The sequence below is a fragment of the Lissotriton helveticus genome, chromosome 5_1, assembly GCF_964261635.1.
Source record: "Lissotriton helveticus chromosome 5_1, aLisHel1.1, whole genome shotgun sequence".
Classification (NCBI taxonomy): domain Eukaryota; kingdom Metazoa; phylum Chordata; class Amphibia; order Caudata; family Salamandridae; genus Lissotriton; species Lissotriton helveticus.
In genome coordinates, this window is record NC_136065.1 from 130,552,070 (window position 1) to 130,567,825 (window position 15,756).

At 46.5% G+C, this 15,756-nt stretch overlaps 1 protein-coding gene across 3 annotated transcripts in view; it reads left to right on the top strand.

Moving 5' to 3' along the window:
- Positions 1 to 5,841, top strand: part of PHF19 (PHD finger protein 19) — a 262,877-nt gene extending 257,036 nt beyond the window's left edge. For 2 of the 3 annotated variants that reach the window (XM_078641879.1, XM_078641877.1), the window contains one exon: positions 119 to 5,835. In XM_078641879.1, the coding sequence (XP_078498005.1) occupies positions 119 to 485 (367 nt within the window). In that variant the 3' untranslated portion in view covers positions 486 to 5,835. Of the gene's footprint in view, positions 1 to 118 lie in introns of all 3 variants that reach the window. The other variant, XM_078641878.1, reaches the window with a different exon arrangement.
- Positions 5,842 to 15,756: the final 9,915 nt, after the last annotated feature.

Consider the following 15,756-nt stretch of genomic DNA (forward strand, 5'->3'; position numbering starts at 1 on the left):
GAAAGGTGATATGTGTCTGCTATACAAAGCAGTCAAGATAAATGAATCATCAAATTATTAACATGTTGTGACAGCCTTGTAGATTTGCAAATGCTGTATGTTCTGTCCTCTTTTGCAGGACACACGTTGGTAGCCGGAAGAGAAAATTGGCAGCTAAGATGTATACTTCACTGGGTGCAAAGAAAAGAGTTGTAGACCAAGACCAAGATCAGGACCAGGATGGGGGGCAGGCGGATTGCATCTTGGAGTGCGTGGACATGGGCCCAGCAGAAGACCCCCAGGACGACGGAATAGACAGCCACACCTTCGAGAGCATCAGCGAGGATGACTCCTCCCTCTCCCATCTCAAGTCCTCCATCACCAGTTACTTTGGTGCCGCAGGGAGGCTGGCTTGCGGGGAGAAGTACCAGGTATTGGCCCGGAGGGTCATCCCAGAGGGGAAGGTCCAATACCTGGTAGAATGGGAAGGCACAACGCCATTCTGACTATATGTACAGGAACAACATGTTAGTTGAAAACAAATGTCACTTAACCAAAGGAAGAAGAAGTATTTAGGCTCCAGGACTCTCTATAGTGTTTTTATTTTGGGAGGAGTTAAGTGGCTCCAGGTACAGTATAGATTTTGAACACTTGGGAACTGGAGAAGCTAAAGAGTGCATCTTTAACAGAGTAACTGAGAGTCTGTAAAATGACTCTTTAAATGTCTGTAATTCAACATTAAAGTCACACAGGTAGTAAAATGTTGAAGAAAGGTGAAGATTCCGACTCACAGAAAAAGCCACAAGTTTGCGGAATTGTCCAGATATTCCCTAAATTTTCTAACAACATGATGTGAATGCCTTTATTTCTGTGTCTGTTAAAGATCTATTTTTGCACCACCGACTGATAACAGAGGGTCTTCATCCAAACAGTGTGGCTCGGCTACGTTAAGTAAGTACTATCTGATACTGTATTCTGGTTTAAACTTCCAAATACCGTCCAAGGAGTTTTGATACTTTGTAATGCCCCCTTTCCACACTGATGCTCAAGAGGAACTCACATCCAGTCCACTTACCCACATGGTCTAAACAATGTTTTCCAAGAATTGGAATCGTTCTCCCTGTACCTGCTTCATCATCGATGATCCTCCATGCGTAGCCCCGTGCACTGCCCTAGGAGCACCAGCCCTGCAGGTCTCTCTAAGGTCTTGCCAAGAGAGCTCCATGCAGTCTCCTAACACGTCATTCCAGCCATCAGACCATCTCTCCATTACCATTCACATTTGCGTAGTTTGCACCATGAAGTGGGGTGTCCTCGGGTATGTAGGCATCCGGAATCCTCAGAAAAGACGTGCCCTCAGTCTGTGTTGAGGGCTGCTCTGCCCAGCGCACTGACACATCAGTGTGTGTATATTGTACGATCGAAAAGCCATGTCAATGCAGTTATTGTACCTTGTGGCACCTCAAGCGATTTATAGAGGATCCAAACTAGGTATCTTGCAGCAATGGGCATTACCTGTTGACTTTGAATTATCCTGTTGACTGGTGGTCAAGGAGGATGGTGAGGAAAGGGGATTTGCTCTAACAACTAGACTGATATTTTGCAGAGGACTAAATGTTTCTCGCATTGTTGCGTTCAGTAGACGGCCTTAGAACATTGAGAGGAATTGCACTCCCTCATCTCAAGATTAACTGCTCTTGACTTCTCTGTTTTTCCATTTGATTGTACCTTTTCACTTTTAGTCTTTTTGGTCAGTGTTCTCACAACAGACCATCAAATAGTCTGACCAGCCCAGCTGATGAGGCCGAAACGCATCAGCTATGAAGAAAGCTAGCGGAGAGAGGAAAGCATTTATAACATGGCCAGTTCCCCTGCTCTATCCAGCCAGATGGAGATCTTGTGATAGTCCTGCACCTCTTGTATTCAAATCAATGTGTCAGCCCCTTCCCCCGATTAATCTACGAAATTGTGTTGTCGGTTAGAAAACAGTCATACATTGGAACGGCATACACAAAAGCTGCAAAGCTTAGCCCACTGTCACGCACTGAACACTTTGCAGTTTGCGTTGCACCCTACAGTGTGATGTCATCTTTGTACACTCTGATTGGGGGCTTGTAGTTAATCAGGTGTTTTGTATGCCTTTGAGGTGAATACCAATTCCCTAGATGCATTTAACAAGTAAGCCAACAAAAGTTAGAGTATTTTTCTGTTTTAGCAGAGGAGCAGACAGTAATCTTGTGGTAGTAGCTTGTGGCTCCGCGCAGCTGCCATCTTATTAAATTAAACCCAGATCAGTTGACTTGGGGTGAGTGCTTGCAATGTTCAACACTCCGTCCATCATCCCCTTTGGTATTGTTATCTTACAATGGTAGCATTGTAATGCGCCTCTTTCACATGCTTTTCAGTGGGGGAAAATTTCATATGTTATGCTCTGTACGATAGCACTTATAAAGCAAAAGCCCTTTAATGTTCCTTTGAACCACTTAAGTATTTTTGAAATATTATGAAATGGACCCTTTCTTTACGAGGCATTAGATGTCGAGTTTATTGTGTCACTCACTAAGAATTACTCTTTGCAGGAAAAGGAAGTTATGTCTGTACTTTGGCACCATCTGCCTTTCCACTCCATAAAATGAGGACATGCACAGTGTCAAGATGAAGTGCCTTAGAAAATGGAATTATTCTGTTACGTGCCTTATGATGGTGCTCCTGCATGTATTTGTCTGAATTCCTTTCAGTGGCACAAACTATCCCTCCTCTGCTGAGTTCAGTGTTCTGATTTGTACGGAATACACTGGCAGTGGGAGATTTGTGGCTATGCACTTGGGCCAAAGAGGCCTCCTCCCCACAAAAACACGTATGTTGTTTTAAGTTAGTTGTAATGCTGTACAATGTGGCCCAAGGACCTCGAAGCTGGGAAACTTGGTTCGAGTCTCGGCAGGGACGCTCAACATCCTGTGATTCTGGGCAAATCACGTAATATCCCCGTGCCTAATAAAATGAATGTGTTCGTCTGTAACGCAAGTGGTGCTCATGTGAAGCGCTCCGATACATTCAGGTCGAGTTCACACTATATAAAACTCCCCAAAAAACCCAATCCTGTTTATACTCCCAGTGCCAATAATAATTTGTGTAGGGTCCCAATCCAATTTAAAATGAGCTCACCAAAAAGGTCCGTAATCATCTAAATGCCTGTATTCAAAATAACATCATAATCCACCAGTTATTTGACATTGGGAAAGATGTGGCAGAGCTGCTGACTTTGGAACTGGGAACAAGGTTTGAGTCCCTGTGTCGGCATAACATCCTGTAATTCTTGGCAAATCACTTAATCTCCCCCTGCCTTTAAAAAGAAAAAAAACACCCTGACCTGGTGTAATCTAACTGGTGCTCATGTAAAGGGCCCCCAATGCCCTGGGGCTGAGTTAGGTCTATATAAATCTGCAAAAAATAGAGTAGCCCACATTTTCTGGCACTGGTTTTCAGTCCCTCCTTCACAACTCCTAACCTACTAATTTTAGGAAGGCACCAAAATGGTATAGATCAGCAAAGCTCTCTATCAGCAAAAGTGGCAGCCATCTTGCAATAGGAGTACTTCCAGTACACCAAAAAAGAGGGACATTTAAATCTACAACAAGTAAAATCAGTAAATTAAATCAGAGGTTTATTTAAGAGTAGAAGGCATTAGTAATTCTAACATGTATATCCATTTTCAGCAGTGTGAATGACTATTCAACGGTGGATTTCGTTATTAACATGATGGTCTTGTGGTGGACCTTACATAGCACTTAACTGCATACTCCAGTTTCAAGATGACTGCCCTTCTAGTCCTTCTGCAATTGACATAGTTTTTACTTCCCTATCATCCACCCATGCTTATTGTCTTCAGTTCACCTTAAGTTCTGTATTTATGTTTTGGAATTTGCCTTTCACACAGAAATGTTTAAAAAGGAAAGCAAAAGACAAAGGGCCCGATTCATCATGCCATTTACGTTCATAAACCTACGTTTATTGCTGATAACTGCTCCTTTTATGGCATTCACCTGTCCACAAACAAAACCCGGCATGCCTGAATAGTTTTACTAATGCAACATTTTATTCATTCACTGCATTCAATTATACAGTAGTAAACCTCATGCAGATCTTAGTGACTGAGAGGATCAAGGCATGCATTGCCATGGGAGTTTGGGAACGCCCACAATCTTGTGAGTTTGTTGAAATTCACAAATTCTTCTCTGACCCTTCCAACCAAGGACATGGTTTGAGATTTACAAAACTAATTATGTGGAAAGTTGTAACAGCTGTTGCTTTCTTGACATAGTGCAGAGAATGTTTATGACTTCCCAAAAGTCCTACTTTTACACCTTTGCGTAGGAGTAAGAGTAACTGTATGGCTTTAGTTTGTGAGTAGGGCCTTAAAACGAGAAACATAAAATGAAAGCAGAGGAAATATAAAACATAGTAATTCTTTAACCCTTTGGGATTTGTGTAGGGAGGAGGTGTGAAGGATTTTGTGAAATGTAACCTTAGTCAAGATTGAAGGCAGATTAATTAACTACTAGCCAAACCGAGACCCTTGTTTGACCCTTGCTGCTCCCTCCATTAGACTCACAGTTTCAGCTGTAAATAGTAATTTTGAATTAAGGTCCTCTACTCAATGCACTTATCAATCATTTGCTCGTCCCGTCATTATGAGGATGATTCTCCCTATTCAACAGCCCTCCTGTATGATTGCTCTTGCCTACAGTTTGTGGCTGGTTCAGTGTTTGCACCTTTGATCCTCTCTTCCAGCAATCACTTAAGAAAGAGATGCCTCTGTCTGTGGTGTGTGGATTCTTATCCCATAATAGAAAAAGCATACTTTCATCTCGTTGTCGAATGCTGGAATCTTTTGATTGTAACAATTCAAATTCTCAGATTTCCTTATAGAATTGACAGTGCTTATTGTTATAATCTTGTTTTTCTAACTGATACCCGGTTTGTTAGTTCCATATATGGGTTTCACAGCTGAACTGAATCTGTTTTCCTTAGTGTGCCATCATAACTATCAATTTTGTTTAAATTCTTCACTAGCACAGTGAAACATGTAGTTCAAAAGAGGATCTAAAATTATATTTTAAAAGCCAGTAATGTCGTTTGTGCTTAGTTTGATACATGTTTCTGGCACTACAGCACCTCTTTCATTAAAAAATGGCGGTGTTTTGTTGTGTCGACCCAGGTTTCACAACGGGGAATATTTTAAAATGATTTTTAAAAATATATTATATTTGAACTTTTCATCACCCTGCTTGCCCATGGATACTGTGGATTGCACAATTGTAACTCTTTAGAGGACATGCTGCTACTGGGAATATCCGTTCCTCTGTGTGTTCCTTCCCATGGAAACAAATTGTGATATCAGGACTTTCTGCTCCCCTTACCCCCGGAACTACCCATGCTTACTGTGCGACCAATAAAATCAAATTGATTGGTTGTAGTGGCGTGAGTGGAATCATCCAATCAAATTGGTTGGTTCCCAAGTATATAGATTGCCAATAAAATTGGTTGGTTCAAGCAGTAGAAAAAGAAACAGCCAATTAGATTGGCTGAAATGGCCCGCAGGCATTCAAGTATGCTTGACCTTGCACTGACCTGATAGTTTTTGCTTGGACTTCAGTATTTGGAAATGGCCTTGGTACTTGCTTGGGTGCAAAATTTCAACTTATTGTATAATGCCTTAAGACAATATGGAAATGTTGAATGTACTGGTATTATTTCTTTGAGGTCATTTAAGCAACACGTCAGATTCCTTTTAGATTATGCTGCTGCCAAAGTCGTAGCTCTTGATTCCCTTCCCCCTTAAAAAAAAAAACAACAAAAAAATATGTATCGAACTGAAAGTGTATACTTAATGAATAGAAATATATGTTTCCATTGAGGTGCTTGCTTAGATTCCAGTGAAAGAAAGACACAATTACTATTTTTGTATTGCTGCTTTTTTGGAAATATAAAAGTAAAATGTATTTTGCTATCTTTATAACATGATTTGTAACAGCTCAACCAAATCCTATGAATTATAATAACTGACACCTTTTGCTGTTCCTGTGTATTTTTCCTAAGGCTTTGCCTGGGAAAGCCAGTGGAATAACATCACTGTTCCACCAGGAGCAAGAAGGAAAAAAGCTAATAAATTATTGGAAGTCTGTGTGTTGTTTAATTATTTTGTGTTACTAAGTTGTTAAAAACAAACAGCAAATATTCTGACATCTCAAGAAAGGAATCTTTATTGTAAAATAAGATAGATATTGTTACAAGTAAATATTTGGCAAAACTCACTAGTGAAATAAATCACTGCCCATCCTGAAGACAGACTACAGTGGGCATTGGAACAAATTGCCTGCACAGGAATACAGCAGGCATGTCTGTTCGGAGGCCGCTACGTGTTGCTTGGTTAGAAAAACAAGCATCAACCTACTGTGGGGGCATGGTGATCATAGCTGGCCAACACACAAGGCAGCATAGGCAAAAGCTTAGTATGGCGGGGATGAGGGGACACTGTTTCAGCAAGCAATTACCTTTCCTTTATCCAGTATTGGGGTATCTTTCATAGATTCACATGCTTGAATCATTCCCCGTCGTCAAAGTAGGAGTCCCACAGTACCATAATCAAGCCATATGATATAACTATTTTAAGCTATAATGCCCCAAGACCATCAGTTTAATAGCCTATCTATGTCCTTTTAAAAAAAGGACCAAACTTCAACTATAACCAATCAGCTGCTGGCACCTTCTAGAACACTCCCAAGAGAGAATGAGTACCTCAGATTTTCACCGCACGTGGTGTGTGAAGGGAGTCTCACTGAGCTCTGTTCAGTATTCTCGTTTGGAAATCTTTATTCATCTAGATAGTTCTATTATGTCTGCCAGCTGCCAGTAAAGGCCTTTTCCTCACCCTCAAGACCTGTGGGAAGAAGAGAGTTCATGTGTATGATCCACATAAGGACTGCCTTTACTGCCTCCATCCCAAACATAAGGTAAAGGGGTGCCTAATTTTCTACGCTTTCTCCTCAAAAACTTTGACGGACCCGTCAGGGAGGCTACTCCTGTGGCTTCAAAAGACCAAGTCTCAGAAGACATCTTCTGAGGAGGATAGTAATTCCTCTGCCATGTCTCACAAGAGGACTAGATCTCTTGAAAAGCTTCAGAGAAGTCCAGAAAATGTATCATACTTCTCACCAACCTTACAACTCCAAGAAAAAGGAAAAGGAAAAACATTTCCCCTCAGAGACATATTTACCTGCCCAATACTTCCTTCCGGCAGGGACAGAGACCGCCCTTATGCCTCTTCAGCAGACCTGTCTATGATTTCTAAGATCTCCAGAACCTCCCTCTGTCCTGAGGTCAATTCACCGAGCAAGGTCTTACCCCTGCCTCCAAGCCATCTACTGGACATTGAGGAGTCGGATGATGACGGCAGCCTCTTTGGCCCAGCTAACAGCCCTTCAGAGCTGAATGTAAAGTATCTGAAAGAGACTATTAGTTATAGATTCCTTACCTTAGAATTACCCCCGGCATCACACTGGATCCGGAGAATTTTTCTTCAGCAGTAGCCCTGCGCACCGGTAGGTGGCGTCGGTCGACTGGGTTTGTCGTTGGTGTAGTGATCGCCGGAATGACGTTGTGGTATCTACTTAGGCGCTGACCCTGCGCACTGACGTCAGTTCTTTCTTTTTCCGTGCCAGCCAGCGCAGATCCGGAGAGATCTGTACCATTAGTCATTTTTTGACTAGTGTTTTTCGACTTTTTGTCGACATCTTTTTTGAGTCGTTCGACTCCTGGTGCACACAGGGATGTCACATCAGCGGACCGGCTTCAAGCCTTGTGACTCTTGTCACAAGTTGATGTCAGTCACGGATACGCACATCGTGTCCCTTTGGTGTCTGTAGCGCGACCACGACCCGAAGTCGTGCGCCGACTGTCTGGCCATGAACCCAGAATCTTTGCGGGAGCAGTCCTGAAAGCTTCTATAGGCCCGGCAGTGTGCTCCGTGCCGCTCGAAATCCTGGTCGAGATGGATGTCATGGGACCGGTTGTGAAGTTACCACCATTACTCCTCAAAGTCTTCGGGTGAGTAGAGGCACAAGAAGAAGGCGAAGAAGCACCGTCGCTCTTCACCTTCACCCCGTCCATTGGGCGACGCAGGGCGTGAAAGGTAGTGATCCTTCGGCTCCGCCCAGGGAGCCTACTAGGACGGCTCCGAGCTTCCCTCTCTTCCTGGGAGCCGAGCGTCCCCTGCCCAGCTTCGTGCTTTTTACAAAGCCCTCCACTCCATCTTTGGGCTGCCCGACTCTGCCTGCGTGCCTTCGGGCCCCGCAGACTCGGCTGGGGGCTATAGACCTTTGATGCTGGTGGCTCCTGCCACAGCACCGTAGGACCCCCAGGGATCCAGATATGGATCTGGAACGGTGCCGGTCGACCGCACAACACCTCCTCCGGCACCGATTCCTTTGACGCCACCTCCGATGCCGGTCGTGTCCCCAGCCTGCATCAACCACAGATTTCCCCTTGTCTTAGACATGGAGCTGGACCGGCGTCGACCAGTACTTTTGTTCCACTGTTCTCCCCTGGCATTCCCTATTGCCCTGAGTGGCAGCCACAGGAAGGTGAGGAGGACCCTTTGGCAGACCAGCTGGAGGAGCCGGATTGGAGAGAGGGATTGGGGGAAGCCGGCGGTCTGTATACCTATTCAGACCTTGGCATGCTTTCTTCCCCTACCGTGGCCACAGAGGAGGCAGCCTCCAAGCTGTGGTGTTGCGTAGGGCGGCTGAGGCCTTGAACTTCCTACGATGGCAGTCAGGACAGACCTCCTGACTGATGTGCTTCAGCCAGCAGCAGCCTCTTCAGAGCTCCTTCTGTCATTCAATGAGACCCTCACAGACATCCTTTCAGGCACTTGGTCCAGGCCCAGCACAGGGGAGGATGATTGTCCAAAACCACCACCCGGCCCCGGGTGACCCTATTTTCCTCTCCCAACACCCTACCCCCGAGAGCTTGCTGGTCGAAGCCTCAACTTCTAAAGGCGTGTTCCCTTTTGTTCCCCCAGATAGGGAATCCAAGAAGCTGGACCATCTTGGGAAGAATATGTTTTCTTCCGCCAACTTATAACTGCGGTCGGTGAACACCGCATGTCTCTTGGCCCGTTACACCCACTCTGTGTGGGATACGGTTGCACAGATGCACTATGGGCTGGACACTGCTGACTCACTGGGTACGTCAGTAGCCCTAAGACGCTACGCCTGGCTGTCAACCACTGTTTTTTCTGGGGATGTCCAATTGTCTCTTTTGGACATACCCTTTGAAAGCCGTCGTCTGTTTGGCAACAAGGCGGACGATGCGCTCGAGCGCTTTAAGGATTCTAAAGCCTCGGCCAGATCCTTGGGCTTCGCTGCCATCTCTCATCCTATGCAGTCCTCCTTTCGCCCCTTTCATGGCTTACCAAGTTCCATCCAGGTTCACAGGCCTCTAAGCCTTCCTAGTCTGGCATTTCAGGGTTGCCAGTGGGCGGCAGGATCCGCCATCTCCTCCCCCACTGGCACAACATCCCTTCGGACAGGTGGGTTTTGCAGATATTCCGAAAATGCTACTCCCTCCCCTTCGAGACATCGCATACCTCCATGCCACCTACACTCCATCGCATGTTGGAGGATCACTTGGCCCTTCTCTGTCAGGAAGTTACAGCTCTCATGGCCAAGGGTGCTATTGAGTAAGTCTCTGTCCCAGAAGTAGGTCGTAGTTGTTACTCCCACTACTTCCTGGTGCCCAAGAAGGACAAATGCCTGCGTCCTATCTTGGATCTCAGGAACGTCTACCGCTTCCCCACGGAAGGAGAAGTTCAAAATGTTGACATTAGCTCAAGTCCTGTCTGCCCTCGACCCTGGAGACTGGATGGTAGCTTTGGACTTGCAGGATGCTTATTTCCACATCCCGGTCCTGCCAGCCCACAGGCATTACCTACGGTTCACGGTAGGCCATGAGCATTTTCAGTTTACCGTGCTCCCCTTCAGCCTTATTAGCGCCCCTCGGGTGTTCATGAAAGCGAGGGCTGTGGTCGCAGCTCATCTGCGCAGATCTAGGGTTCTAGTCTTCCCCTATCTTGACGACTGGCTATTGAAGGCGGGTTCGCCCCAGGCTGTCGTCTCCCACCTCCAGACTATGGTGGACCTCCTGCATTCGCTGGGGTTCACTATCAACGTGCCGAAGTCACACTTGACTCCCTCTCGGAAGCTCCTTTTCATTAGAGCAGTTCTGGATACAGCGTAATTTCGGGCTTATCGTCCTGAGCAGCGAGTCAGGGATATTCGGGCTATGATACCTATGTCTCAGCCTCTATTCTGGATTTTGGTAAGAAGGACTCTGAGGCTGCTGGGCCTCGTGGCCTCCTGCATCCTGCTGGTGGATCATGCCACGTGGCATCTGTGGGCTCTGCAGTGGGACCTGAAGTTCCAGTGGGAGCATCATTAGGGGATCTTTCTGATATCATCCAGATCATGGAAAACGCTGCACGCCAATTGCAGTGGCGGCTAACGAACCAGGAGTGGGTCAATGGCAGATCCCTCTCCCTTCCCCAACCAGATCTCACGGCGGTGACAGATGCATCACTTTTGGGATGAGGCGGCCACAAGGGGGAGGTGGACATCAGAGGCCTCTGGCCTCCGGCAGAGTCCGGGCTCTACATCAACCTGCTGGAGCTCCGGGTGATCCGTCTTGAACTGAAAGCATTCCTTCCTTCTGTCAAGGGAAGAGTAGTGCAGGTGTTCACGGACAATACCACCACCATGTGGTACTGCAACAAACAAGGCGGGGTGGGGTCATGGACCCTATGTCAAGAGGCTCTCCGCCTCTGTATGTGGCTGGCACATCAGGGCATGTGCATGGTGGTTCAAAACCTGGCAGGTTCCCTGAACGCCAGGGCAGGCAAACTCAGCCGCCGGTGCATGCTAGATCTCAAATGGCATCTTCACTCTGAGGTGGTGCAAGGTCTCTTCAGCAGTGGGGAGAGCCTTGGTTAGATCTGTTCGCCACGAAGAGAACGCGCAATGTCAGCAGTCACAAGTGGAATTGCGGTCTTCTATACGCCTTTCCGCCTATACCACTTCTGCCCAGAGTGCTGAAGAAGATCAAGCGTGATGTGGCCCAAGTCATTCTGGTGGCTCCGGATTGGGCACAAAGAGTCTGGTATCCCGAGCTCTTGAGCATGGCCATCGATACTCCGATTCAACTGCCTCTTTGGGAGGATCTTCTGTTGCAGCAACAGGGGACGGTCCTCCACCCAAACCTGTCCAGCCTTCATCTTCTTGCATGGAGATTGAGGGGGGACAGTTGACCGCTTTTGACCTTCCTCCCGAAGTCTGTAATGTCATCTTGGCAGCCAGGCATCCCTCCACTAAAACGGTATACGACTGTAGATGGAACAAATTTATGGCATGGTATACAGCAAAGGCTGTTAATACCCTTTCTGCCCCTCTTTCAGAGCTTCTCCTCTTCATTCTTTCTTTGGCCCAGTAGGACACTGCTCTAGGCACTCTTAAAGGCTATCTTTTGGCCATTTCAGCCTTTTTTCGCCTTCCTGCTCAGCTTGTCTTTTCAAGTCCCCTATTGTAAATAGATTTCTTAACACTTTCCATGCTCATGACGAGCTCAGCTCACACGCGGGGATAATTCCCCTGCTGTGCTGAGCGTTCCACGGGAACGGGTGCAGCTGTGACGAGCTCAGCTCGGCATGAGCACCAGAGCGCCGTGCCTCATGACGAGCTGAGCTCGTCATGCGCATGGGGCGCTGTACGTGCCCCCTGCCCCCCAGCACAGCGGGGGAATTACCCCCCGCAGCAAAGGGGTTTAGGGCATAACTGATCTCATTCCTCCTATTCCTTTCGTAATGCCCCAGTGGAACTTGAACCTGGTCTTAACTTACCTTATGTGTGCTCCTTTCGAGTCACTACATAATTGTCCTCTCAGACTCCTGACCTTAAAGACTGCTTTTCTGGTTGCCATCACCTCTGCTCGCAGGGTGATAGAGCTTCAGGCTCTTTCTTCTACACCTTCTATCCTTGCTGTTCATCCGGACAAGGTTGTCTTTCGAACTAGACCTTCTTTTCTTCCCAAAGTGGTTACCTCTTTCCAAATCGGACAGACCATAACTTTGCCCACCTTCTTCCCGCCCGCATACTTCAAAGAGGAGGAGCAGCTCCACCATCTGGATCCAAAACGTGCGCTATAATTTTATCTGGATCGCACAAAACAATTCTGGGTGGATGATCAGCTCTTTGTTGGTTATGAGGGGCGCCAGGAAAGGTTGGACCGTGCAAAAATGAACCATCTCTTGATGGGTCGTTCTTTGCATTAAAATCTGTTATTCCTTGGTGAAAAAGGAGCCTCCAGTAGGGTTGCACGCCTATTCCACCAGGGCGAAGGCAGCCACTACTGCCTTGGGATGTGGAGTCCCCCTCCGTGACATCTGCCATGCTGCCACGTGGGCATCACTGCACATGTTCACTAAACATTACTGCCTCGATAGCCATGTCCGGATAGACCGTTTCTTTGGCCGTTCAGTTCCCCAGGACTTTCTGGTGTGAACGTGGTTCGCAGACCCACCTCTGGGGTTGGTATTGCTGGGGTATCTATTCTAAGGTAAGGAAACTATAACTAATAGTCTCTTTCAGATAAACAAGTTACTTACCTTTGGTTAAGATATAGCTAGGGGATTTCGAGGGACGATGCACGTTCCTCGAAACCCCCACCCCCTCACGCGGCCCCACCGCTGTTACCTGCACAGACCGTGGCTGCTTCTAGAGCAAGGGACTCCCTTTCAGGGCCCAAGCTTTGTGCACCTGTGGTCAGTGTCATGCATGGCTCTGTGCTTCTGGCGTGGAATATCGTTTAAAGAACTGACGAAAGCACGCAGGTGTGGCGTCTAAGTAGATACTGCGACGTCATTCCTGCAATCACGACACCAACGACGAATGCTGTGTCGACCGACACCACCTACTGATGCGCAGGGGTACTGCTGAAGATAAATTCTGCGGATCTAATCTGACGCCTGGGGATAATTCTAAGGTAAGGAATCTATAACTAATATATGTCTCTTACAGATATATAACTTGTTCATCAGGAGGAGGATGAAGAGTATAAAGAGAAAGGGCATCACTTCCAACAGTATTATCCTCCACCTCCACAGTACTAGGAGGATACTATTCATATCTTCCTGCTTCTTTGTACAGGATCTCGAGGTCATGCTCTCCGACTATCAGAGGTGGTTTCCCACTGAAGAGCAGTCTACTGTGCCAATACCACCTGCTACTTCTGTGGCTCCATCACACCTTCCCCGGCCAGCTACACCGAGGAAGACACCTGCGTCCCATGTAGCAGTACCACCAAGGGATGATTTATCATCTTCTGACGATGAGAGGGAAGAGGGTGAAATTCCGGACATTCAGCCACCACTAGATGAATGGTACGGCTATGTGCTTCGAACTCCATCCTCACCTCCACATGATTTGGCTACCGTAGATATTGGAGGTTTCCATAACCTCAAGGAGAGAGCCACAACCAAGTTTAATTTCCCTATGTCGGTGAAGCAGTCTGACTGCTTCCTCTATGATTTCAAAGAGAAGGCCAGAAGATCGGTATCACTCTATACCGATTATGTACTACATTTGGCTAGAGGGAATAAAGGTCATGAAAACCCCGGCCACTGTAGCAGCTGTCCTTCCACGCATCGACAAAAAGTACAGAGCGCCTGAGGGCTCCCCATCATGCTTGACAAAACACTCCATTATCTCTCAGGCAGCACAATAGAGGTCTAGAAACCCATCTACTCTAATTTCTGCACCACCTAGCAAGGAGGGGCGCCATCTGTGTAACATCGGGAAGAGATTTTCAGCCATGTCTGCAATTACTGTGCGTGCAGGCAACTTACTTGCCATTCTAGGCTGCTGTGACTGCCAGATGTGGTCTGATATCTGTGCCATCATCAACCTCATCCTTGAGGATAGATGGACGGAAGAAAGAAAAATCTTGTTGGAGGGCGAGCAAACATCATCAGAAATTATAGACTGCGCCATGGACGTCGCCTCCACGGGCTTCAGTCAGTTAGCTGGCGCAGCTGTCTTATAGTACCAAGAGTGGCTAAAGGAGACCTCATTTAAACCTGAGGTTCAGTCCAAAATATTGGACATGGCTTACGAAAGGGACACGCTATTTGGCAAGGACGTAGATAATGCTCACCTTGCCCTTAAGATGGACACCAATACTGCTAAATCTCTAGGCACTCTCCAATACCGCAAGGTGCCTATTAGATGAGTGCATGGGCGTGGTTTCTCTTCATGTAGGGCGGATACCAGCACTCACAGCAATATCAGTCATACCAGCCACAATACAGGACAGGATACTAGCAACAATCATATCGGCAATCCTCTGTGGCTGGTTTCTCCAAACAGGGGCCTCGCAGAAGACCACTTGCACAGAGCCGTGACACTAGTCACAAAGAGTGACCTTCTCCAGGTACCAGCTACAACATCATCTCACCGAGTGGGTACGAAAATATCCCATTACCTCTCTCTTTGCCAAACTATCAATTCAGACAGATGGCTGTTGGACCTTGTCACCTATGGCCATACCCTGGAGTTTACAGAAAGACCACCAACGACTCTATCAAAGTCTTCACTTATTGCAGAAGGAAGCTCTCTTAATGCTCTCCAAGGGAGCAATAGAGACGGTCCCAGGAGCTCAGAAGGGAAAACTCTTCTACTTTTCCACATCCGCAAGAAATTAGAGGAGTGGAGACTGATCCTGGATCTTAGGAAGCTCAACAATTTTATCCGCAAGCAATCCTTCAGGATGATAACTCTGTGATATTCTTCATCATTTCAACAGCAGAGACTTCATGAAATCTGTAGACCTGGAAGACGTTTACTTCCATATCTCTGTTCATCCCAAACACCTCAAATATCTTTGTTTCACGGTAGCTGGTACCCATTACCAATTCAAGGTCCTTCCCTTTGGTTTCAAGTCCGCACCTTGGCTATTCACCAAGTGCATGGCCCCAGTAGCAGCAGCACTCCGAAATCAAGGTCGCCAGGTATTCCCTTACCTAGAGGACTGGCTACCAAAAACCCCAATGCCAGAACAAAATGCCAAGGCAACAAAAGCCAGTCTCGCACTGCTCAAGCCAGGCCTCAAGGTAAAAAGGTAAAAGTCCTCCACCACTTCCAGTCAGAGCATGGCACTTCTTGGAGCCGATGACAACACCATACAGAACAAAGCCTTCCTCTCCGAGAAAGATAAACAAGGCTGGCGTGTTTGGCTCAAAGCATTGCAGGAAAAACAGTGCGTTTCGGTGGGACTGTTCAAGACGCTCATAGGCATTATCTCCTCAGCAATAAACATGGTCCCCTTGGCGCGCTTCAAGGGGAGACTGTTACAAGAGGAAGTACAGCTCGGGCGGATGTTACCCACGCTTGCAAAGTGGTATCACATACTATAACTCTCGCAAGGCCTCACGTTTCTACTGCTAGTGCCGAATTTTGGTAGTCAGACAAAATATCGAAATTAAAATATCGATATACAATAATATCGATGTTTTAATATCGATGGTATAGTATATCGATGTGCCATAATATCGACAGACAGAATATCGAGATTAAGGTATGTATGTTAGTAATATCGAAATTTTGTTGTTTAGTGTTAAGTATTTTATTATGTTGTTTATATGTTTGCTAAATATGTTTAGAAATGTATGTT